At 45.9% G+C, this 25,330-nt stretch overlaps 2 protein-coding genes across 3 annotated transcripts; one reads left to right on the top strand and one right to left on the bottom strand.

The window, feature by feature from the left end:
- Positions 1–5,050: 5,050 nt before the first annotated feature.
- On the bottom strand, positions 5,051–5,878 carry LOC4817619 (uncharacterized). The gene has a single exon (XM_001356983.4). It carries the CDS (start codon positions 5,794–5,796, stop codon positions 5,179–5,181), a length of 618 nt encoding a protein of 205 aa, XP_001357019.3. The 5' UTR covers positions 5,797–5,878; the 3' UTR covers positions 5,051–5,178.
- A 4,590-nt stretch (positions 5,879–10,468) lies between these two features.
- LOC4817621 (uncharacterized) lies at positions 10,469–11,556 on the top strand. Of its 2 annotated transcripts, none has more exons than XM_015180892.2 (4): positions 10,469–10,748; positions 10,902–11,024; positions 11,091–11,169; positions 11,244–11,556. In XM_015180892.2, the coding sequence occupies exons 1-4, from the start codon at positions 10,600–10,602 to the stop codon at positions 11,376–11,378; spliced, it is 486 nt and encodes a 161-aa protein (XP_015036378.2). In that variant the 5' UTR covers positions 10,469–10,599; the 3' UTR covers positions 11,379–11,556. The 2 variants fall into 2 exon arrangements, with proteins under 2 accessions (XP_015036378.2, XP_001357020.3); XM_001356984.4 differs by having other exon boundaries at positions 10,480–10,748; positions 11,258–11,556.
- Positions 11,557–25,330: the final 13,774 nt, after the last annotated feature.

The raw sequence follows: 25,330 nt of genomic DNA on the forward strand, positions 1-25,330 counted from the left end.
AGAGATCTTTTTATACCCCGTACTCGAAGAGTACATATGTATGTACCTACCGGAGTGTAACACCCAGGAGGGAAAGTTTCCGACAATCATTTCTACTAGACTGCCGAAACTGCGTGGTTCCTCTTTATTGCGAAGTCGAGAAAGATAACGTAGAGATCACCCGTTAACCAAATGACTAAATCGTCCTTTTCACGAACAGCGATATCTAACGACAGAGACAGAGAGAGAGACAGAATGCGCCAATCAATGGGTCCGATACCAATTTCGGCTTTTGTGTATAATGATGTATAAAATACTGACTGATTACCAGGTATGAATGTAGTGTACGCCCCTGTAGAGCCTGTGTAGAGCCGCGGCCCTTGCCGCCCGTTTGTTTAATATTCTTTTTGGTAAGCCCATATTCAAGACATCAACGAGCCAAAAAAGAGACCCGTGGACTACCCCTTACTTTCGGGTATGAAACCCTGTTCTCGTACTAGCTTTTAAAACATCAATTTGTATGCTTTCGGCACAATCGTAATGTTTATTGGTTGCTATTTTGTGGGGAATGTAGTTTCTTAGCCCCTATAGCGACGCACCACGACGATGGTCTTGATGCACCTCTTGGGGTTCTTGCACTTCACCTGCTGGCGGGTGTTGCACCAGTTGTTGCCCCTCCAGCACCACCTGCCGCCACTCTTCTTGGTCGTGGCGCTGGTCACGGGTGCCGCTGTCGTCGTGGTCGTAGCTGTGGAGGCAGCCGTCGTTGTAGCTGGGGCAACTGTAGTTGTTGCAGCCCCAGTCTGAGCGACTGTCAACTGAATGGCCAGGGCAATGAGAGCGGCTACGACAAGGAACTTCATCTTGGATTCGTCTGGATTCGTGCTGTACTTCTGTGAAATGTCTGGAAATTCTTGGAGCTCTTATCGAACTGATGGAACCAAGTGTTGTGATTAATTGTCGTGAGACGCTGCGTTTTTAAGCAGATTTTTGGATTGATTTCGATTGTTTGTGTAACTGATTTGGTTCCGTATAAATACTTCCCTTTTGGAGCATTTATTTGCAGAGCTTTGATTAGATCTTGATCTTGATCTTGTCTGTCCCAGTTACGGTAAACAGACACAAATGTAAGCCAATAGAACGGTGGAACGGTTGAACGGCTTCGGCAAATATTTGTACAATTTGTACATTTGTTCTAAAGTTCTAAATATTCAGTCAGTGGAGACAGATATGAGCCCAAGACAAAAGGTGCGTCGTGTAGTGGCCGAAAAATGTATCAAATACTTGTTACTCATATATTCCGCCAGTTACCTCCGTTTCCCCTGTCGATGAACCCAGCTGTTTGGTGGTTAATCTGGTTACAGTTATCCAATTGTTCAAAGAGTAGTATCAAAGGCAAATATTTGGGTATTTGGGTATTTGCTCAGTATTGATACACATTCCATTTCCATGTGGAAGAACATGAGAAGTATGTATAGTACACATAATAAGAGGAAGAAACGGAAGCTGGAGCCCAATGGGGTCCCTATAAATAATCCGAGTAGCACTCTTACCAATCACAAAACTCGGTCATCTCTCCACAGTTCCAGACATTAACCACCAGCTCCAAACCTCAGCCAAGATGAAGTTCCTTGTCGTAGCCGCTCTCATTGCCCTGGCCATCCAGTTGACAGTCGCTCAGACTGGGGCTGCAACAACGACAGTGGCCCCAGCTACAACGACGGCTGCCTCCACAGCTACGACCACGACGACAGCGGCACCCGTGACCAGCGCCACGACCAAGAAGAGTGGCGGCAAGTGGTGCTGGAGGGGCAACAACTGGTGCAACACCCGCCAGCAGGTGAAGTGCAAGAACCCCAAGAGGTGCATCAAGACCATCGTGGTGGTGCGTCGCTATAGGGGCTAACTTACTGGCTGTAGATCGAACCTGAAGAAGATCAACAAATAAAACATAAATATAGACGAAAATAATGGATTTTGAATGGAGACGATGGGTAGAAAGAGGCGAAGTTTTGGGTACTGTTTCAGATTGATCGTTGTCCGCTTTATGATATGCTGACTAGTTGCTGGAGATATAGGAATTCAGGGGCAGTCTAACTGAGTCGTACTGAGTTTGGATTCCTTACTGGTTGGCACTACTATAAGCAGGACGAGTCTCCGTTTACCGATGAAAGGGAGGAAAGAGGAAGGGAAACATGTTTTATCTGAATTTATGGATGTGGACGATTCAAGAAAGTGGGTTAACACTACAGGGCGGAGCTGCCACAGTCCGATCTAAACAGATATGGCTTAAATTTCAAAAATTAAAGTCCCTTCTTCCTTCTGTAAAGGGTGTCTGTCTGTTTCCCGAACTTTAAGCGAATTTTGGTGTGTAATAAAAACAAAACATACCGTGATTTTTCCGTGCATTTATGTGGAGCGTCATGTCCGTGCAATTGAAAAGTTTCCCCCTGAAAACGGAAAAACAGGGAAAAAGGAAAAGTGAACATTTTCGTTTGGTAATCGGCGAGCGTTTGCCTAATTAGCTGCCGCTGCCACTGCCACTGCCACAGCCGGGTGCCACCGCCTGTCTGGCGTGCCAGAGAGACGCTGCCCCTCTCCGTTCCCGTGTCAAACGGAATGCCGCTCGTTAAGTCATTAAAATTGCATGAAGTGAAAACTTTATGGTCTGCAAAGTTTGCCTCAAAGCAGAACTAACCCAGAACCCAAAAAACCCAAAAACCGAAAAGAATGAGACGCAAGTCCAGAGAAGAAACCAACATCAAAGCTGGCAAATGGTAATTCGTTTAAAAAGAAATCCAAGGACAAGCGGGACATAGAAGCATTTCATTTGCAGACAATAAACAGGCAGAAGCAGCGGGAGCAACAACTGGAGGGCAAAGTAAATAAATTAAATTTTGAACAACTCTTTGCATACAAAATAGAGGAAGGAAAGGAGGAATGGCCCGCCAAAAAAGATTCAAAAGCTTTCTCAGATTTCAAACACATGCCAGGCCAGGCCACGGCCACGGCCAGGGCCCAGAGGGGGAGCTCTCTGCAATGGATACCAGAGACAGCGTCGAGTATTCCATATGCACGTGCCTGGAACACTCCACTCCACTCCACTCCACAGACTTCTGACACTGTAACAATTCGTAGCGATTTTCCACTTATTTGCTGGAAAAACCAGCAAAAAAGAGAGCAGAAAGCCAAGTGAAAGCCAAAACGAAAACCTCAAAATGGTAGGCCGATGGCCTATGGCTGAGGATGAGCCAGCAAGAAGCTGCCATTACCCGGAACCCGAACCCGAGCCCGAACCCGGACTCGAACCCAGTCAAAATCACAGAAAATCATCGACAACTGGCAAATGTGTGAATTGAATTTTCAAACAATTTTCCCCCGTGCAGGCGAGAGAGAGAGAGAGTGCAGCTGCTGTCCTCGGCATCCGCATCAGCCTTCAGCCCTGGGTTCCTGGCTTCCTGGGCTTCCTGGGTTTCTGTTGCTGGCGCTTTTCAATTCCCTCATTCTATTCTTTGAACAGGAACGTGCATGATTTGAGATTTGATTTGGGCGTCGGTGACGTCCTCCTCGGCGGCGGCTACATTACACTCGCCGAATCCTCGCCCGTAGACCGTAAACCGTAAACCTCGTTGTCCTGTTTGTTTGAAGCGGTTTTTAAACATTTTGCTCACGTTCCGGATGTTTATGCCATTAGCGTTTAAGTTTACCCACACAGAATGCGTCTCGTAAATAAAGCAAATGCTGCTTTGTTTTGCTTTGCCCCAACCACCACTGTTTTCGATGGTTTGTTCCTGTATTCCGCCTGTAATTGCCATTGGTAATCGATGCTGCGGCTAGTTATTGAAAATTACGAGGGGCGGGCGACACGGAAAGCATTAAATTAAACCGAATTACGGGCCAAAGAGAGCAGCTTAAGTGAAATTAATTCCATTTTCACTGCGTTTGCTGATTTAATGATTTTTAATGATTTAAAGGTCCTGCGCTTAAAGAAGAGTCTGCAGAGATGGAGAAAACTATACAATTGTTAAGAGACTAGCAGCGAAGGGTCGCAGACTTAGGGATATATGCCCAGTCGGTATGCAGGATGTTGAATCGTTACTTTAAATGTTATAATTACATGCTTCCAATATACTTTCAAATACAAAAGCTATAGTGATTCGTTCCAAAGGTTCCTTCTTGTGCATCCTCCTCCTTAACTATTCTGGCAACTCCTCCTCACAGCAACGTCTCCACGCTGGGCCTGCTCTTATACCAGTTGGGGGTTCCACCAGTTCCAGGTATCGAGACGCGAAGGTCTCACATTGCTCCGCTTGGGCCGCCCCGTTGCTCTTCCTGGCAGCTCGCATTTGAAGGCCTTTCCATTTTCCCTACTACCTCTTTAAGGCAATGCCATTGATGTGGCTTAGGCTGTTATCAAAATGGTAGTCGTCTTTCTGAAAAAGGATCTGGTAGGTTAAATCTGTCCAAAATAAGAAAAATATACTTTAAATGGTGTTTTACTCTTGCAGATGTCCGCTTGAAGATACGAGTACACAGGTTGTATGTAGGTTCCAGTGATGGCGAGGATTGCCAGATTTTTCCAACGAAACAAATTCCCAAAGCCGATCCATCGATAGTTCACAGTAGCCAAGGATTCATGTCTGTCTATGGCCTTCATTTGTCCCCCGTATGACTACTGGGTCTCTACTGGGAGACAAATGCTGCGCCGTTGAACAAACGTTCCACTAATGCTAACACAACACTGCAATGCCTGACCCTCGATGATAGAGGGGCATCCTGGGAACGCTTGAGAAATGAATGCCTTCATACGATTGACTTCTACGGGGTGTGGTGGGTTGTGGTGTCATTGGAGATGAGGAGAGCTTGATTAGCTGCACATCGGTTGGCTCAAAGTGGTCCTTCCGTAGGTCCGTAGGTGCGTCTCAGCTCTCTGTCATTGATGCCTGCAGAGTCGCCTTTGCCACAGGAATATTTGCCAATTTCCAATTCCTAGAGAGGATTTTATTTGGGAAGCTGTTGCCGTTTCATCTTCGTCCTTGAAGAATCGGTTTCTGGAAAGAGTACCACAACATTCAGGGTGAGTGCTTTAATAAACGTTTATAAAAGAAATGCCTAAAAATATGCAAAGAAAAAGAAAAGAAAATCCAACTATTCACAAAAGTTTAACATAAGATTTGCGGGGGTACATTTGGGAATTTGTCAGTAGGACTCGCAACAGTTGCAACAGCAATACGGACAGCAATAGCTGCAGCAATTCCGAAGGTCTTCGTCCTGCTCTGGGCTCTGGGGCTCTGGGTTGACGCACCGATTGCTGAACGCCTGGCACTGCTGTTGCAACTTCTGCTGCGCCGCCCGATGCAGTCGCTCGATGCGCTCCTTGTAGGTCTTCTTGGGCACCACAATGTTGCAGTTGCACTCGATGTGGTAGAACTGTGTGCCACTGGCCTGCATGTACATGCTATACGGTACTTCCAGGTCCATCTGTGGAGCGGGGCCTTCCTCCAGCTCGTCCTCCTGCTCGCTCAGGCACTCGAAGCTGGCGCTGACTGTCCTCCACTTTTTGATTCTCTTCGGGGGCGTGGCTTTCTTCTTCCTGCCCTTCTTGGCGGGGACTTTCGAGCGGGCGGTGGAGTCCGTGATGGCTGCCTGGATCTCCCGCTCGTACGCATCCCGGCCGCGGGCGGAGCCCTTCTTGAGGGTCGTGACCAGTTCGTACCGATGATTGATTTCGCTGATCGTGCGCAGGGTCTGGTCGAAGGATACCTCCACCTGTTCGACCGCATGCAGCGTGTCCAAAAGTAAATTGTTTTTCATCATTTTCGAACTGGAAATTTATGTGTGAGAGATCATATGAAACAATATATTTATATTCTCTGTGCACTGAATTTTATCTACTGCCTGAAGGGAAATCCAAAACCCAGCCATTCGCTTAGTTAGAGTGGATTTGTCACTGGGAAATTCCGATATGAATCGTTCTCGTACTCGAATATCGTTATCGGGGCATAAAACTGATAAACCACTTCTGGGGTGGTGCTTGTTTGGCTTTTTCCTATAAAAAGGGCGGAGAATAAACATTTACTTCAGTTCACCATCGAATTTACTTTTGCCACGATGTCGCCACCACCACCACAGCCCCACCATCCGCCTCACCACGGACCCCCCCACCAGACCCCAGTGCATCCGATCCACCATGAGCCGCCGCATCACCCGTCGCCACCGCCCCATGGGCCCAGCCACGGAGCTCGCTAAGACCTGGCCTTAAGCAAGGGCTACCACTAATTTTGTTTTTTTCAAGAAATTTACCCGACTTCAACCGTAAACAACCTGTCAATGTGCTATCTACTAATGTTTATAAGCGAAAATCGCAATACCAAACAAATGCGATAGCCTATCAGACCCCAAACGATGATTGAATGATTTGTTAGTGCTGGAAAAAAGGAAATAAACAACAATATTTATCGAACAAAACTTAACCACGTAGTGTTTTCAATTTATACTAAAGAAATTACAATTTTGGAGTAGATTATGGACTTTATTTCCCTCAGAGCTACCACTCGAGCTCCACAAGTGCCTGAAGGTATAGATTATTTATTTTAGTAATCAACAATTAACTGCTAAATATGGATTAAAATATACGCAATAAAGGGAAATATTGTAGAGGATAAAAAGAAAACAATTTGCACGATCAAAAATATTGGTAAATATAACCAGCAATAATTTGAAGGGAGATTTAAGGAAAATATTTAAATATGTAAACGGAATATTAGAGTGAGTTTAGATTACAGTATTGATGGGCTTTACTTCTCGATCGATATAAAAATACTTCTGCATATGTGATTTTTTTAAGGAAAATATAATATTTGTTATTCGACATTCGTTCTACTGCGAACAGGGGATATTGACTCTAAAAGGATCTACAAAGTTTAAGTCTTTGGTTGGTTGTATTTTGGATGGGAAATAGTATTTCGCTTATCACTATTTCAGCTCCGATTTACAGGTATTTCCAATGAAAATGTGGAGGTATTTTCGTTCCCTTATCCTCTGTTAGGATCAATTTGATGAGAAAATATTGCAAAAAGCAGGTGTAATTTGTTGACTTCTGAAGAAATTGCAGAATTTCAAAAAATTTGTTTTAAGCATCCATATAAAGAGCTTTATTTTAAATTGGGATAATTCTTGGCAGTGTCGTATTAAGCAATAAATTAACCAGTTTCCAGATTTATCGTTTAATTTTCGAGTTGTCCAAAAGAATAATATTCTCATTTTATCTATCTAGAGCCATCAATCTATATCTTTATATCTGCCTATCTCTATATTTATCTTGCTGTCCATCTATCAAACGACACTATTTTTTGCTCCAACAATCCCATTTTAATCATAATAGTTTATCTACTTCAAAGGTAAAAACGAAAATCCACTTGTTTCATGTTATTTTAAATTTAGTAAGAGATATATTTTGTTTTAATTATAAAATCTTTGCACCACAAACGAGTATGTATGTAAATATTGAACGTTTAATGGATTACAATTCATTTGGAAAACATGGGTTGCACTTTTGTGTTAAATTCTTTGCACTTTTCTGTTAAGTTTTTTGTGTTTTATTAACTAAAGGTTCCCGGTTAATCCTAACGAGGATGCATGGGAGGTCCATGATGGTGGGCGGGACAATGGTGCGGAGGTCCGTGATGCGGTCCGTGGCAGTGGCAGGGTGGCCCATGGTGCGGCGGCCCGTGGTGCGGGGGACCGTGATGCGGGGGCCCACAGTGAGGGGGCCCATGGTGAGGGGGCCCGTGGTGGGGTGGTCCGTGGTGGTGATCGTGGTGTGGAGGAGGCGACATCTTGACTTGGCTAACCGCAACTTCGTACTAAAGTTACTGAAGCCTTGACTTACCCTTTATATGATTCAAAATACTATTTCGAGTGCATCACTGGACTTATCAGCTGCCCAGATAAGAACTGGGAGTCCATAAGCCCCCTATTCGTGTTCGGAATTCCCGAATAGACCCCTATAAAGATAGTGGACTAGCCCATACCCAGAAAAAGGTTATTGATGTGCTCATTGTTTGAGTTGCGGATTGTTGACGTTTCTTTGCCTTTTCGTTAAAGTTTTCACACTGAATAAATTGGTGAAAATTGCCTTAAACGTCTTTGAATTTCATTACCGCATTTCCACCCAAGAATTTCCTGGACTATCCCTAACAATCAATCAATTTCTTTGGCTCTCTACCGCCCTAGACACAAATGTCATGCATTCTTAAGGCCAGAAATGGAGGTGATTGATTTGCTATTTATAATACATAAATTTCATATAGATCAACAAATATTTCATTTGTTTGGGGAAGTATAAAACCCGCAGATAGTATATGTTGTAAACAGTATCTATAAGTTTTTGCTTGATAATGTTCCCTATCTTATCGATGTATAGTAATACGCATTAGACCCCAGATAGGTCGTATGTTATTAGTCAGAGTTATAATGATTGGTGTGATGATGATTGGTCGGTGCCTTGGGACTCCCACAGCTGATCCAAGGGGGATGTACTAGTGGATCCATAAAACTCTACAAAAGTGAAGTGTAGGATCCTATTCCATGGGCAATTTAAAGCCCTAACCATCCATCTGTCTTGAAACGCACTGTACCCCTGCCCTTCAGCCCGCAATCACTCAACCGTTTAATAATTGACTGCATCTGTATTGGATTCCAGATCGATCCAAGGGGAATGGGAAGGGGGTGAGGGGGGCAAACAGCAAATAAAATTTATAACAAATCTAACAGACATACATCATTTTGATATGGCCCGGACACGTTCCGTCTCGTCCGTATATTTGCTTAAGAAGGATGCTCCAACGGTCATTGGGGGTGGGGGGTGGTGGTGGGGATGCTGCACACACACACACACACATGGCCCTGGACACGGTCCGGATCTGCTGGGGGCAACTTTAGCCGGGACAGACACATTAATTTTACTGCTCGCTTCTCTAACCGCATGCAATTTTTCTTGGCTGGCTCTTCCTCTCGGCTATCGGCTTTCAATGGCAGGAAGCAGGGTGAAGGGTGAAGGGTGCATTGTGCAGGGGTGGGGGGATGGATCCTTCAGTCAGTTAGTCAGTTAGTCAGTCAGCCAGATAAGTGCGGTTTATGTGCAGCACGTAGACCAACTCAATACACTCGATAAATTGCGGCGGCTGCTGCTTAGAAACGGGGCAACTTGACCGCATTCAGTGGGGTTTCCAGGGGGGGTTGGGGGGTATTTGGGGGGTTTGAAATAAGAGACGGAAGGCCTCGAGTACCAAATTGATGTTGTGCAGTTTTTATTTCGTAGCTGCAAGTGCACTTTAGCCCTTGAAGGGGATTTCGTGGGTGGATCAGCCCCCAAAAAGACTCAATTTCGATGGCCAGCAGCGGCACTTGATTAAAGGCCGAGGGCAGCAGCATTCCAGCCAGCCTTTTGGGCCAACAAAACCAAATTCCATTGCAAATTTACTCGTATCAAAAGCTCATTAAAGATCAAATGATGAGCCCCAAACGGCCGCCCCGCATAGCAACAACATTCCATGGAGAACGAGCAGAATGTGGGGGGGGGGGGGGGAAACAAGAAAACTCTGAACGGAAAATATGTTATTAATTCAAATTAATATAATCCCATTTTTCTCCACTCCCATCTCTCTGCTTTTCCGCTGCCTCTGCCTGGCTGAGCGGGAAATGGAAACTACTTTCTCAACGGCGCGCTGTCAGGTCGCGCATTACGGAAAGATGTTTTCCCTTTCCGCTCCGGGGTGGCAGCTCCAAGGGGGTTGGGCGGGGTGGGGTGGTTGCTCGTATGATGTATAGACATTGTCGTATCTGGGTTGCCATGCGGCATGGGGCATGGGGCGGAACTGTGGCTGGGGCCGTGTTCTGGCGGTCTTGGGTGGATTTCTGGGTGCGGTTTTTGCATTTGTTCCGCGGTGACTCAGTTTTTGTTCGAGAGCTTGAAATTCTCCAGATATGTTTTATGGTTTTGCTTGTTTTGGGCATTCTAAGCAAAACTGTACTAATGGGAACCCCAAATCGGGTCAAAGCTCAATTAAAGGCAGTGAAATCTTGAGGAAACTCTTTTCAGGCATTGAAAATTCCCTGAAACACAGCTCCTGCTATAAGTTTGAGTATTCTCCATCGAACATCTTAATTTTTCATCAAAGAAATGCACAACTCAAATCGAATCGCAGTCATCGGTGAAGCCATTGCCCGGCACAGTCTTTCTCTTCATTTCTAACCCACATTCACAGCTCACTCACTGGCAAATCACAGCCAGACAACTTCATTTCAAATGCCCAGAGGGTGGAGGAGGAGGAGGTGGGGGGGAAACAATTCGCATATGCAACAGCTGCTGGCCGATGTCTGTGGAACCCACTTGGCTTGGCTCTATCCCTTAAGCCATTGTTGGCTTGTTGGTTCGATAAACTCCCTGCCAACCGTCGCCGCCACCGCCACGGCCGCCAAACAAATCCCAGCTGCACTTCATCCGGATGCTCCTCCTCGTTCTCGTCGTCAGTTTGATGGCGAATGCCCAACGGTGAGCATTGAGCAGGGCGTTGAGTGCTCGGCATAAAACGGAAAAACTTGTTACGTGGCAGGGCAATGGATAAGCTGCGAGTCAACAATGCGGCTGGCGAGAATCCCTTCAAGCGGCCAATGAATGCCCTGCAGAAGCAGTGGTATCGAGTGCTTCTGGCCAGACGCGTGGGATTCGGGCAACGCCCTCCGCCGGACGAGAAGGAGATAACATAGTAAGCACCATCACTATCACCATCACCTCCTCCGTTCCTCCGCCCGGTGGAACCTCCTCCGTTCAAATCAAATTGTGTGAAAATTGCAATTTCCTGTTGATTTAATACATTTTACAATTTCCCATTTTCACATTTTCCATTCCCTCTGCGCAGCGCCGACATTTGTCGTCAGCGCTATACGGCCGCATTCCGGAGATACAACGAACGTTTCCGCCGGGAAATGGCCCAGCACGAGGAGATGCAGCGCTGCGCCATCGATGCCATGCGTGTCCACAGGTGAAAGAAACCCAAAATTGGTTCAAAACCCATCCAGCAATTAAAAGCGACCACTCTCCCAACCAGAACCTTCGCCATAACCACACTCTGGCTGCCGCTGCACTCGAAGCGGGAAATCAACTCCACGCTGGAGACCCTCGAGCAGGTACGTAGCTGAGAAATCAGAAACCAGAAATCAGAGATACTACTCGTACGAGTATCTCACAGCTACAGCTACAGATTTATGTTCTCAGGTTCTCAGCGCCTCGGAAAGACGACGCCTTCAGGAGATACTCAAGCAGGGCGAGTCCCGGCGCTGGCGTCGATAAAACAGGACCTCCATCGTCGTCATCATCATCTGCCATGGCTAAGTGAATTCCATTTAGCTTGGATTTCACTTTGCCTGGGCGTCTCCCTCCACAGCCCTCTCCAGCCCGTCCCCACTTTATATTTCACTTTTCTGGTCTTGTTCTTGGCAGCTCCCTGTCAGTGGCTGAAGCGTTGTCGTAAATATTTAATACAAGTAAAAGTGCAAAGTTCACTTTGGATAAAACCGAAACTGTGTTGGGACTAGATCAATTTTTGGCTGGCTTTCGAGAGGGGGGTTAAATGACAGGGTTCTAATCCCTGTACTAGTCAAAGGATGCATAGAAAGTCACAAGTTTTGGAATATTTGAAAGTTTCTGAAGGGAAAGAGAATCTGAAACATCGAGTATATGGAGCTTACGATTCGTTTCTTGGTCTTGGTTGCATTGGAGTAGGAGCTAAATATTGAATATTCCGCTCATCCGAAAGTGATGATTGGCGTCAAGGGCAAGGAATATCGCCAGGGACATGATCTTAAATTCATAGTTGAGTCAAAAGCTTTAGAAAAAGGTAAAATATCTGGAACTGAGTCACCACCGGAAGCATTGAATGGACAAACCATCGGCACGGATCAAACCTGGTCCTTAACTCTATTGGCACACTCAATTCATGCTTCCAAATGACATCGTTTGGAGCTGCGACAAATGGTTTGTCGGATCAGCTATTATACAGGCTTATAGCCCCTAGGCTTTTGTTGAGGACAGATCAGCATTAACATATTTTTCTGATTTATAATATGTTCCCAAACAATCTGTTAAGCCTATTAAAAACTGCTGCCTAGGGCAAAGTTTTCGAATGGGAAATCAAAAAGGGTTCCGTTCCCCCCATTAAACACACTTGTTGTTGTTGTTGTTGTTGCTTGGGCAAAGATGTGAAAATATTTGCTAAAGACAAAAACCAAAGTCAGCTTGAAGCCTAACCCACTCACATATCTCGATGACATTTGTTGCCAGAACTGCCAGTCTCGGCCGAGGCTCGAAATAGGCCAACCAGCAGCAAAAAGGGCTCAGCCCAATATCCTTGCCAACAGCCAACAGAAAACAGCAAACAACAAGCAACGGAAACAGCAGAGGCACTGGCCAGCACACAAAAAACATTGGAAAAACAAAGGGAAAGCCAAGGGGAAACCCCGAATCGTAGGCTCCAGATGTGGCAGCTGTTCGGCCTGGCATATTGCCGAGTAGACAACAACAAAACTATTGAACAAAGTGGCGCCTGTCGCACTTTATGACGAGCCCCCCGCCCCACAATCCTAATAGCAATCACAGAAATGTGTTCTAATTTAAAGCCATATAAGAAGCGAGAGCCCCAAGGAAGTAAAAACAAAGAACAAAGAAGGAAAGTTGGCGTCTGGTTGGGCTTGGATACCCTTACAAATGGATGGATTCGTGCTATGTTTGATGCCAGGGAAATATATAGATTGTTTTTAGATAACTATGGGATACCAGCTTTGACCTCTATACTTTCCGCATAACAAAGAAGTTCTGCGAAGCAGAAGGGGCAGATATATATGGCCCATTTACATAGCTTACTTTCCTTCTAGATACTCTCAGTTCCATTCAAATTGGCAGTACCCTTTGCCAGTGTATAGCCCACACCAAAAGAAAAGACAAAAAGGAACAGCTGCCAAGAAAAAACGGGCGGCCCAGAGGGAGGGGGGGGGGGGGGGGGGGGACGATTGGAAAATGTTGCCAGAATGCAGTTGGCAAAATGATTTTTATATTTTATGTCTGTTTGAGTTGTTTGTGTCGTCGTTCAAGTCGAAGTCAAAGTCGCAGTCGTCGTCGGGTCGCAACGGTTCAAGCCGGGGGTCGTGCCTGTCGTGGCCCCCGTATCAACATTAGTTCATGGTAATGTCATGAGCTCTTCTGGCCTCAGCTGCTCTGCCATTGGCTCTGTCAGCGTTTATTGATGGCATCAAAGTGTTTTTTCAATTTATTTTGTCTTTTTTGCCTTGCCTCCTTGCCTCAGAATTTATTGGCCCACACTCCGTGCGGGTCTTGGCCCACGTGCGGATGCGTGATGTGATTGATGTTGCAACAATTTGCAGCATACTTTTAGGCTGTCCATTGTTTGCGAGTGCCAGAGCGGGACGACTAGTGTGTGGCCAGACACGTAGGCGCCGTTAAGTTTAAAATTTCTGAGGAAATTCAATTGCAAAAGGTTGGGTGTGGGGAATTTCCCATTAAAGGGAATTAAGTTGAAGTGTTTTATTATAGAAAATTCATCAGGGAAGCAGCCAAGGGTCCCCCCAAAATAGAGTCATTCGTTGGACACATGTTCCGCCCCCTTTTTCAGGGCTCTGCTGCCTAATTTTCTGTCTGCGGAAATAATAGCCATTCTTTAGAAATGATATTCCATCACAAAATCGCATTTTGCAGACATTAATGACCATTCGACAATTAACCCAATTGCAGAGCAATTACAACAGCAGCGGGCCACCATTTCGGGATCCAAAGACCTCGACAAACTGTGAAATTGGCAAATGTCAGAGGCCCCAAGGGAAAACCAAGGGGGAGACCCAAAAGGGGGCTACCGTTCTACACACAGTCGCAGAAAGGCAAATACACAGAAATATCCAGGGAGGAGAGGATGTTTGGATGGTAGGGGACTGGTAGAGATATGTCAGTGGAGCACACACATCTATGCAAAGCCATAAAGCAACAATAATAAACGCACATCATCATCAGCGGTAGATGCTCCTGCCACTGCCACTGCCGCTGCTGCCACTGCCGCCGCTGCTGCTGTCAGCAAAAAAGTATGAAATATCATCTAAAATAGGAAATGCGTAAATGCGAAATCCTACAGAACGGAAACTCCAACTGAAAGCGATGCGCAAACGAACGATGATGATTTTCCCCCACCCCCCACCCCCCATCCCACTCTTTTCGCTAAACCAAAGCCCCAACCCCCCACTCTGCCACTGCCACTCTCATTCTCTATGCTCCTCTGTATGAAAGTCAATTTTTCATTTAGATAACTTTGACATACGCAAACGTCATGGAAAGGAAGGAGACAAGGCACAGTGGGCCACGAGAATAGAAGGAAAAGCCATGGAAATTCTAGGGTTTATAGAGGGTTTTAAGGGATTCGTTTAATACGAAGGAATTTAACTGTTTTAAAACTGTACCTATATTCCTGTTCCATATCCTTCTATCGTTTTAATGGGCATTTCTAAGGAATTGATGACCTATATTTCCCTACCTTTGCCCCACTGTGCCTTGTGGGCCTTGAACTGGGAGGCATGAGGCATGCCCCATTCTCCATTTTGCATGTCCATGCGTGTTTGCCTGTGTGTGTGTGTGTGTGTGTGTGTGTGCGTCTGCATATAACGATTTAGATTTCGGTTTTAACCTCTGGTTACCCCTCCCCACCCCCTCCCCACCCCACCCCCACCGTTCCTGCTGGCGCCAGTCAGTTTTATCCTGAGGGGTTTCATCGCGGAAATGCGGGCAGCGTTTTGATAAATGAATTTTACCCCACCCCCAGCACCCCCCCTCCCCCACAGCTATTTCATCTCTTTCATTCCTTGACTTCCCCCAAGCCCAAGTGTGTGTATGTGTGGGCCTGGCTTAAATGAAATGTTAACAATTAAACAGTAACACGAAAAGACTATCAGAGAAGCAAGTAGGAGGATGGGCAGTGGGTTAAAACGCGACGAGTTCCTAATAATTGGGGTATTCCTGCAAGCAGGAAAATTTATATTAGAGAAAGGCAGGAAATGGGATCAGAAAAAGGCACAAATATGAACGAAAAACAGTATTGGAATGACTTTCTTTGAATTTCAAGATTGTTCTTAATTTTCTTTAACAAAAATCAATCCAAAAACTAACGCAGGACTACCCCTAATATGATTAATTCTGCCAACCTTGCTAATGCCGAGGGGGTTGTTATGATACTTGTTTGTTCTTGATTTTTGGTTGCTTTGTTGTTTCTCTTGCGTTGTTTTTGTTGGGTGGTTGTTTAGCACAAACTTAGGAAAACATAAGTGGCAAAAGGGATACACAATTGGCGGGGGGGGGTTGTGGGTGTTTCATTAAGGAGGGTTGCTGCTGCTTCTTCTGATCCGTTGCGCTGAGAAGTTATTATGTATTTACAGTACTCCCCCGGAACACCGCCAGAACTAAGCAGACAGACACTGTAAGCACACTGCTGTAATCATAAAAAGTATTAAAAAGTAACAAGAAGGAGTGGCACTTCCTGCATCGCTTCTGGCTTCTGGCTTCTGGGCAGGACAGGTGGGGCCATTTGGCAGTTGATTGCCCATTTTTCGGAAGCTACTCGTACACTTGTTTACCTACTTCAGATGTGCTCCGGCGGGGGGAGGGTTCAGCGCTGTGGCATATTGTCTGAGGGTGTGTGTGTGTGTGTGTGTGAAAGAATCTGGCCGCGACTTAGGTACAAAATTTGCGCTTACGTTAGCGTGAAATGATGTTGGGGGTAATAAAGCGAGGTCGTTGGATCGGCTATGGTGGCAAAAAGGTGCGCTGCAGAGGGTATTGGCAAGGATGTTGAGCGGATAAGTTTCACGCAAAGAAAAGGGTCCTAGATAGAAACGATAGAAAGGAAATTACATTACAGTAATATATATATATAAAACATAAAGATATTTGTGGAATATGTCGTCGATTACACTTTGTGCGTGTGAGCATGTCGCGATGGAGAATCTCAATCAAAAGAGGCACTGCATCCGCTTCGTTTCTTCGTCTTAAAATCGATTACGAGCCAGATATTGAATAGTCCGCTCATCCGAAAGTGCTGATTGGTGCTTTAGAGTTGAAATTAAGAGACCACCAGAACCATTGAAAGGCTTGTTCCTCGGCACGAATCCAGAATCAAGCCTGTTCTTAAACATTCAATACATGCTTCTGAATTAAATCGTTCGGAGCAACAGAAATACTTCACAAAACTGTGTTAAATGGTTTGCAAGGTCAGCTTATAATGCTCAAATCTTTTCAGCAGTATCACATGGATGAACATACAGAAAGAGTATGAATACCTTACTCCTTCCCATCCGTTCATCCTAAACACCCTTCCTGCACCTTCTGTTATACAAACCCTACAAACCACTGTCTCACCTGTAGCGCACCACAATCATATTTCACGCTTTGCTTCATCCACACAGGAAACCCAACGAGAGCGTCCAATAGCGAGGAAAAAACTTTTTTTACGCGCTCCATAACGCGGAATCCCCGGGAATTACCAAAGGCCCAAAAAGGCCCCAAAAATTGAGCCCAAATTTTAATGAAATATCTTTAAAGCGAGGCCCAGAGCTCGTAAATAAAACTTTATATTGATATATCGTATAGAATGTATGCTCATGCATGCTTAGATGGGAGGTGTGTGTGCTATATGATTTGGACAATCCCCCGTGCAGCTGTGAAAGTTCGCATGATATTTTATTAAAGCTCCAACTTAACCTTCAATATGGTGGCACAACATAAACTTTCGAGCACCCGCCGCAGAACACTTTTTGTTATTGTTTGCCCTTTCCATTTCCATGGAGGACGATGGATGGAGGATGGAGGATGCTGCTTTCTGTTGGACGCAGGTGTTGGCTACGTGGTCGAAGGCAGCAACAAAGACGCCAACCGACTTGGAAGCCACAAAAGCAAACTCACCCGGAACCCAGAGACCCCCCCGACCCCCAGGCCAGGACCAGACTGAACCTCAGACGGAGTCTGGCATTGGGGGGCGTTGGGGAGGGGGCCAGGTGGGTGGGTGAACATTTTTTGGTTTTGACTGCGTCTGGAAATACTCGGTACTTGGTCGGGTCGCTCTCCACTCTCTCACTTTCCAGTTTATTTTCATTTCAGTCTGCCGTCTCCTCCGTGCATACCTTTTTGGCACTTTTGCCGAATTTATCGCATAAGCTTTTCGCATACTTCCGGGTAATTGGCAACGCCATGTTCTACACCTTCTCGAGTCTCCCCATTCGAGTGGGGGAGTGTGACTGTGTTGCGCATTTAAAGGCGTTAAGGTGTAAATTTATTTCTACGAAACCTTTTCCATACCCAGCATCCATCCGTCCGTCCGTCCGTTCGTTCAGTCTCTCCCTAATGAGCACTCGGCGTGCGTAATATTTCTCTACCCTTGACACATGTATGGAACGGACGGACTGCGACTGGCACTGGCTGGGGTCCTCGTTAGAGTCGGGTTTTCCACTTGTGGTTTGGACATTATTGTTCAAAATTGTTAAGCACATTTAAGCTTGATTTAGTTGCATATTTATTGTATTTTCTGGCTGGAATTTTCGCCATTTTTCCTTGCCATTTTAATGCCTTATGTAAACTGTACTTTATTTATGTTTTATTTTTTGGAGGTGGAAGAGAGCTTAAGGACTTTGCTATTAAGGAGATTCGGGGTGGAGCGTGGAACATTTAGTAATTGTTTTTGATCTTGGTAATCTCATACCCGATCCGTTTCTTCTTCTCGCCTTCGAGTGCCAGACAATTATTGAATATTCCGCTCATCCGAAAGTGATGATTGGTAATTTTTGGTTGGTTTACCGTATCAGCTTGTTGTCCATTACATTTATTTATTTATTTCACCTTATTTAAACCCCTTTTCATTCATGAATTTCCGACTTCCACAAAATATAAACACATTTTGATTTAGACATTCACTAAGGACCCGTCCCGTCTTTCATTGCGGTTTCCATAATATTTACGAGACCCCCTGCTGTCCATGGCCCAATACCGAAACGATTTATTTGCCATAAAAACGTCCGCAGAACTACCTCCATAAACCACTGCAAACTACAGCCGACCGACGCGACTCCACAAAGGACAAGGGCACGGCCCGGGCACGGGCACGGGCAAGGGCACGGATGAAGGACAACGGCGTTCTTATCATAATCATTTCCAGGCAGCTGCGCTGACTTCCGCCTACCGCACAGATCGCCCATCAACGATTTTTCGCCGTCTGTCTGTTCCGCCCTCAAACCCCCTCCAGAAGCAATCCAATCCCAGCGACCCTTTCTGTCGATGATGATGGTGACGGGGAGAGGGAGTATGATGAAGATGGAGATGGGGCCTGTTCCATTTGCCTTCCGCATTGCTTTATGACCATAAATATTTCATTATGAATTTTTGTACGGACGACGCATTTCGACATGCTATCTATAAGTAATTCCGCCTAGCCCCCTGCCGCCTGCCAAACTTTGCCCCGAAATAAATAATAAAAAATGCAATCCGTTGCCGCTTCAATAAACCTTTTGCCAGGCTCCAAAAAGGAGCAGAAACCTACGGTAGAAATATAGCTAGCATTTTTTCTTGCTTTTTGTTTTGGTTTTTTACGCATAAAAATGCGTTGTTGCACGGTTAAGGGTTAAGAATGAGGTGGAATAGATGGGAGGGGGGGCTGGGAGTCTCGCTTTTGACAAGAGCTGGAGGATTTGTGTTCGTGACATCTGCAAGTCGCATTAATAATTAAATCAAGCAATAAAAATTCAGCACGAGTGGCGGCAGTCCATGCCCAGGCCCAGACCCTGATGGATAGCTGGATAGCCCTGCCTCTATGGGGCGACAGGTTCTAGAAACCAGACACAGGATGTGGATGATTGCTAAATGAATTGATTGGCTTCTGACATACCCTAAAAGGCAGGGTAACCAAAGAAGATCTTCCAATCATCTCTGAGGCTTTCGGTGCTTCTATATCTTTGATTTCGTCTAGAGCTCGGCTTCGGCTTACTCTTCGGCTCCTTGTTCTATCTGCCCCTGCCTGACACAGCCCTCCCTCAGGTAAAGCCAAAGCCTAGCCCATCAATGCCCAATCCTCCCTGGCAATACCCTGCAAATATTGGTTAACAAAATATGCATAATATACTCCTACATAAATCATTTATTTTCATTGAAACCCAAACCCAAGTACAATAAAAAGTTCAATTGACATTTTCTTTTGTTTCATTTTGTTGCTGTTGTTCTTTGGGAGGGTGAAATTTTTGCACACGAATTGCTAAATTCATAATAAATTATCATTGGCTTGGGGGGAGCATGGAGCATGGAAAATTGAAAATGCCGCCTGCAACATTCTTACGCACGAACAATTCCGTAATGAAAAGCTTGCCATTACAGAGAAGAGCAGAGCAGAGCAGATGCAGAGGCGGCTTCCACTTCCCCTAGATTTTCCCTTCCACATTGCTGTTGTTAATATTTTCCCCCACTCGCAAATGCGATTAAAATTGTTAGAGCAAATTATGGAGGGGAGGCAGCAGCAGCCGGGGCCGGAGTCCGCCTCTCGAGCATTGCTGCTGTGCTTTTTTCTGCACTTTCCCTTTGGTTTGTGTATTTTTAATCTAATAAAAATAGTTTACGCTGTTGCTCATAAATTCGCAGATAGAAATTCCAGCAGCGTCAAGGAAATTACAACAAAATTAAGAAAGTTCCCAAGCAGCGAACTCCGAAGGGAACGACGGGCGATCCAAACTTCAAGTTTAATCAATAAAAGCCGCAGGCTAGCAGCCAGCCAGCGGGAGGGAGAGAGATGCTTCTACAGCCAGGGTATTTTTTTTTGCTTTTGCCTCCTGGAGAGAAGAGGAAGAGCAAGTGAGCACAGCTGGCGGCCACGCATATGCACCAATCAGCACTTTCGGATGAGCGAAAACCTCTCTCAGTCACAAAAACAAACCTGACTATCCCTGCCTGAGCATTCAAATGTGCATTTTCCACAATAAGGCAGCCCTTGACTTTAGTTTTAACCACGTAGGGCTTTGCCATTCACATTCAAATTGCTGGTATAGAATAATCATCGACAAAACAAAACAAAACAAACAAACAAACATCTAAACATGTTTCGTCGCGCCAAAGATAAGCTGGACAAGAAATTTGAACTGAAACTAGAAGATGTGCCCAAGCTGGAGCGCAGCAAGACATCATCATCAGCCAGACAACCAGCAGGGAAAATCCTGGAGCAGAAGCCTCGCCCCAAAGACGACCCCAAGGACACAGAGCTGGCGGATCTTATGCGAGGCGTACGAATAGAGCATCCCGACAAATTCGTGCCGAAACCCAAGCTGGAGCGCAGCAAGACATCATCGTCAACCATACAATCAGAACGGAAATTCCCTGAGCAGAAGCTTCACCCCAAAGACGACCCCAAGGTCGCAGAACTGGCGGATCTTATACGTCGCGTGCGAATAGAGCACCCCGAGAAGTTCGTGCAGAGACCCAAGCTGATGCGCAGCAAGACGCAGATCATCTTCACACCGAAGGACTATCGGAACAGGAAGGGAGTGCTGCCCGAATACGTGCGTCGCTTGCCCCGCATCAGAGAGGAGGCCCCGCCCAAAAAGGATCTGCCCAAGATCTGAAGTGGAGTTTATCACAAGTTACCCAAAGAGAGTTGAGTTCGTTGTTTTATTGCTTACCCACCACATCGTTGAGTCGTTCTTCAAAATCCCAAATTCAGGAGCGGAGGCAGTCTCCCATTCGTTTGTGTTTTTTTAATCGAATAAAAGTTAAGGAAATTACAAGAAAATTAAGAAAGTCCCAAGGAACTCAGGAGGCGGCGGGCGGTCCAAGCCGCAGGGCGGCAGCCAGTCAGCGGGAAGGATAGGAAAGTCCCTCCATAGCCGTGGCAGTTTTTTCCTTTATCTGGCCTTTTGCCCATCTACTCGTATGTGACTGTATTTCGGGTGCCCCCCACAGAGCTTTTGTGCTCCTCTTTTATCAACGCTTTTGTTTCCACTTTCTTTATCGGCGAAACTCCCTCTCTGTGTCCTTTGACACGGCGCCTGGCTCTTGTTTCCCTGGTAAATATTTTAATTGAAATTATTTTTTGTCTGTCATGCTAAGGGCAGGGCTTGAACTTCACCTTCCGTCAAGGTGCGAGGCGATGATGACATGCCAAGAAGCACAATGCATACTTTTAGGGATTATCTGGCGAAGGATTGCCTTGACTTTTGGCCCGTATCTTGGCCAGAGTCGGTCACACACTACCCGTAAGAAGATCTCTTGAGGGACAAGTTGGGACCACAAGCCAGAAAGTGACTTTTGCATTGAGACCGAAAACTTTTTCAAAGCAATTAGATAAGGGCTTTGCCAGAGTTTAAAGTCCCGGCCAGATATCCATCCCTCCACCGCCGGTCCCCCTTCGAGTGCAGGAGTGTGTGTTATCGGTTTGAAGGGGACTTTGGCCAACATTTAATCAGCAGAAACTTTGCTAAGTTGACCAGAACCGGCAGCCAGGCCACCTGAATGGCAGTCTATGGAAATCTCATTAGATGCGGCCCGAATCCAAATCCAAAAGTTATATTTAGCTTAAATAATATTTAGGCAAGCGTAAAACGGAAATGGCCACTAACTTGAGTGTTTTCCCGACCAAAGAACAAAGAAAAATATTTAAGCACTTAAGTGGCAAATGGCAAAAGGCTGCCCTGGCCCTGGTCTCTGCCCGATGCCCAGTGCCCAGTGCCCGATGGACAGTGTCCAATGTCCTCGGCCCGTGCCGTGCCGAGTGCGTGAGAGTCCAGTCAGAAATTAGTTGTAAGATGAATGGCCAAAGTCGCAAAGTTTCTGCAGCTTTTACTTGGGATTTACTGGTGCTGTGCCGGCTGCCACACCCACTCCTGACACTCCTGCCATTCCTGCCCCTGCAACAGAGTCTTTAGCTAAGTTTAAGTTTTTTTTTTAAAGCAAAAACTTTTTTAATGAATGCTCTTAGTTGTGCACATATTTTTAATGCACAGAGTTCATTAAAAGGCAACTTCGACTCGAGCTCCAGCTCGAATCTCGTTTCCACAGATTTATGGGGGCGCAAGGGCTGGGCTCTGGGCTCTGGGCTCTAGGCTCTGGGCCCTGGCTCTGGCTCTTGTTTTGGCCCGGCTAGATGCAAAGTGGCTCAAGTGTTGGGCTTATGTTATTAGCTAAAAGCCGGGCCATAATGGACTTGAAAATTGGTTTTTCCTCAAAGTAGTTTTCATTTTGCTTTTGACTTTTAATACAAAAATAAAAATTGAAACGAAATCAAAAGCAAAAGATTTTTAGGCCAAACGGCAACAAAAATCTTAGATAAGGGAAACAAATTTTATTTTAAATATTTAAAAGTATTTTTAAGCCATTTTTATGGGACTTTCATGAAGGAAACAGATGGAGAGCTCTAGAAAATATATGGAATATATTTCGGAATAAAATAGGGGGAAATGGAACAAGACTTTCATCATTATATCATTCATTTTGTATTGAATCAATGAGCTCCTTCTGGTATCCCATGGAACTGTCATCTTTTCAAGTGCGAGTGTTACAGAAGTTGAAGGACATTGGTCATAGTAGGGTGGATCGGGAAGAAGAGCATGAGATTGTAGAACAGCTCCGAATAGACGTCGAAATATGCGGGTGTTTCTCAGAGCAGGTATCTATGCAGCCATTCCGATTTTGAACCCTTGAAAGGGCATCCCCAGAGTCCATCCTCATCATAGCCTTAGCTTCCCTTTGCAGGCATCTGGCATGAGTCTCTGTGTTCATTGCGATTGTTGAAATTTGAAATGTTCACGCCTCTCTGGAAGCCCCAGACCCCAAGCCCAGTGGCAAACCCCCAAAAATAAAACAAAAAGCACAAAAAATGGATTCCCTGGATTGGTTGGGATCTCTTTTGGTATTACATTTTTGTTGAAAGTCATCTCACGTAGCGGGCGAGCAGCCAACGTAAAGCTGATACACCGTGTATAATGGGATTTGTTTATTGGTATCATTTGTGCCAGCTTTCGGGCAGAGCCAGCGGCAGCGGCAGCAGCAGCGCCAGCGCCAGCGAGCAACCCCCCAAGTGCAGTTGGGGCGAAAAAAGTTTCGTGTTGCGTTTTTCGAGAGTGCAGAAGGCAGAAGGCAGGAGGCAGGAGACATAAGTAGCCAAAGTGGTGGCCCCCTGCTCACTGCTCACTCCTCAAGCCGTACGCATAGCTAATCCTAGACAGGGAACAGCCATCATCATCATCCACATCCACATCCAGCTGGGATTGGCCCGGGCCGGGTCGGTCCAGGTGGGCCACTGGGTTGAGTGGAGAGCAGTGCAGGGCCAGCCACGTGATGCTATAACGCAATATTGACACTTTCAACGACTTTCAGCGCCGCCGAAAAGTCATAAAGGGAGTGGAGCCAAAAGTTTCTCTTTTTCCATGCCCTTTCTGGGGGGACTTTGCTTTTGAATGGGTATTTGGCAAGCAGGAGCCCATGAAGGTGGTATATTCCCGATGAGCTTCTGTTTAGCTATCTATTCGATCATTCGTTTTGCTATAAAGGATAATTCTCATGGGAACTTTCTCTCATAGGGGAGTTCTTGGGCAAGAAACGATAGAAAAGCGGATATTCCTTGTCTAAAGCACAAATCATCACTTTCGGATGAGCGGAATTTTTAATATTTGGCTGCTAATGGAATGCGAGATGGAGAAACGAAGCGGTTGTAGGTTCTCGATGTACTTACTGGTGATACCTGCCATTTTCTCCGTGATCCGACTCGCTTGATCCTAAAATACCGATCAAAAAGTGGTGGCTGGTGGTAGGAAGGTGAAAAATACTTAGCCACCTCTTCTGACGTGAGATTTTTATATGTTTAGATTACATAGACAGCATATGTTCAAGCACCATTGATAAGCAAGGGTATCTAAACCACCGTCGACTTAAATATCATATTCTTTATTGTTTTTTTTTTTTTTGGAGCTTACACCGTTCACCTCTCGGATTGCACTCACTGGGAGAGGCGAGAGGTGAGTGGGTGGCGGGCGCCCGGGTGTGAGAGTGCATAAAAGTAAATCCAGGGATTTTGTCGTTGTTGCCACTTAAACTTTTTCACACCCAGACACCAAAAATGGCATCGAGCGACCGTCCCGCCGCCGACGAGTCTTTAAGTGCCTTCAAGGGCTTCCTCTGCTGGTCGGTCGTCTACGCCTTCATTTGGTATCCGGGCTGCGGGATTGGAGATGGAGATGCGTGTGCCGGGCATTATTTTCATTGTCGCATTTTTCATCATCACACTCCCACTCGCACACTGTCGTGCCTCCCCGCCAAGGGTCCACAGCTTCCATAGAAGTTTTTATGGCTCGCTGGGCTTGACTGGCTTCTGCTTCCACTCCGGCCACCTGCTACAGCTCCAGTTCCTTGTGGTCCTGCCACTGCCATTGCCACTGCCTTTGCCTGCACCTGTGCGTCGCTTAGGATCGACCGGAAGCTGCACATCAGCGCCGCCATGTGCGTGGGAGGCGTGGGGCGAGAGCTTTTCTAGTCTCGCCTTCGTCGTCGCTGCACAGTGGGCTCCGTGTGGATTGATGGGGATTGAAAATATAGCCTAGAACTATGGAGCATACAACCAATACTTCTCAGGCCAAAAAATAGCTCCCCACCCACTGTGCAGGGCTGTCCTCGTCCTGGCAATTTCCACTTTTACCCTCTGCATTGCATCGTCGTCTTCATTGTCTCTCAGTTTTCGCTCTTTCTGCTTTCTCCTTTCGCTGGGGCTTGGCTGCTGCTACTTTCTCTCCTTGTTTTTTTTTTTGTTTTTCCCGAATGAGGTGGGGGGCAAATCTCTTTTGAATTATTACTGTAATTACCGTTGAGTTTCGCCTGGCAATTGCTTCTGTTTCTCCTTCGTTGTCGTCGTCCTAGTCGTTGTCATCATCTCCTGCGAGGGACCAGAGCCCAGAGCCCACAGCCCAGAGCCCAGAGCCTGTTGTGACACCGCTGATGACTGTGTTGATCCGACGATTATGATTTTATTACGTTTTCGTGTAGTTGTGCTTTGTGTGCTTAATTTCGGTCACAGTTCCCACTCCTTGGCCTTATCCCCGGGTCTTATCCCCGCGGTGTGAAATATGGCCCTCGATTGCGGTGTCGCCTCCCCCAGAAAAAACGGAGATGAAACGAGACTTTCAACAGGAGATTTTTGTAGTGTTTTTGTACTCTCGAAGATGGAGAGTTTTATGGTTTTTGGCGAACACTTTGAAGAGGAGTAAGAGTTGTACAGAGGGCAGTTTT

Source organism: Drosophila pseudoobscura, chromosome 4, assembly GCF_009870125.1.
Source record: "Drosophila pseudoobscura strain MV-25-SWS-2005 chromosome 4, UCI_Dpse_MV25, whole genome shotgun sequence".
In the NCBI taxonomy this organism is placed as follows: domain Eukaryota; kingdom Metazoa; phylum Arthropoda; class Insecta; order Diptera; family Drosophilidae; genus Drosophila; species Drosophila pseudoobscura.

What these genes read in the sequence shown, in the direction of transcription:
- LOC4817619 (XM_001356983.4), bottom strand. Translation starts at nt 5,796, where the DNA reads ATGATGAAAAACAATTTACTTTTGGACACGCTGCATGCGGTCGAACAG.
- LOC4817621 (XM_015180892.2), top strand. Translation starts at nt 10,600, where the DNA reads ATGGATAAGCTGCGAGTCAACAATGCGGCTGGCGAGAATCCCTTCAAG. An exon ending in GACGAGAAGGAGATAACATA is followed by an intron (nt 10,749 to 10,901) that starts GTAAGCACCATC and finishes CCCTCTGCGCAG; the next exon opens with CGCCGACATTTGTCGTCAGC. An exon ending in GATGCCATGCGTGTCCACAG is followed by an intron (nt 11,025 to 11,090) that starts GTGAAAGAAACC and finishes TCTCCCAACCAG; the next exon opens with AACCTTCGCCATAACCACAC.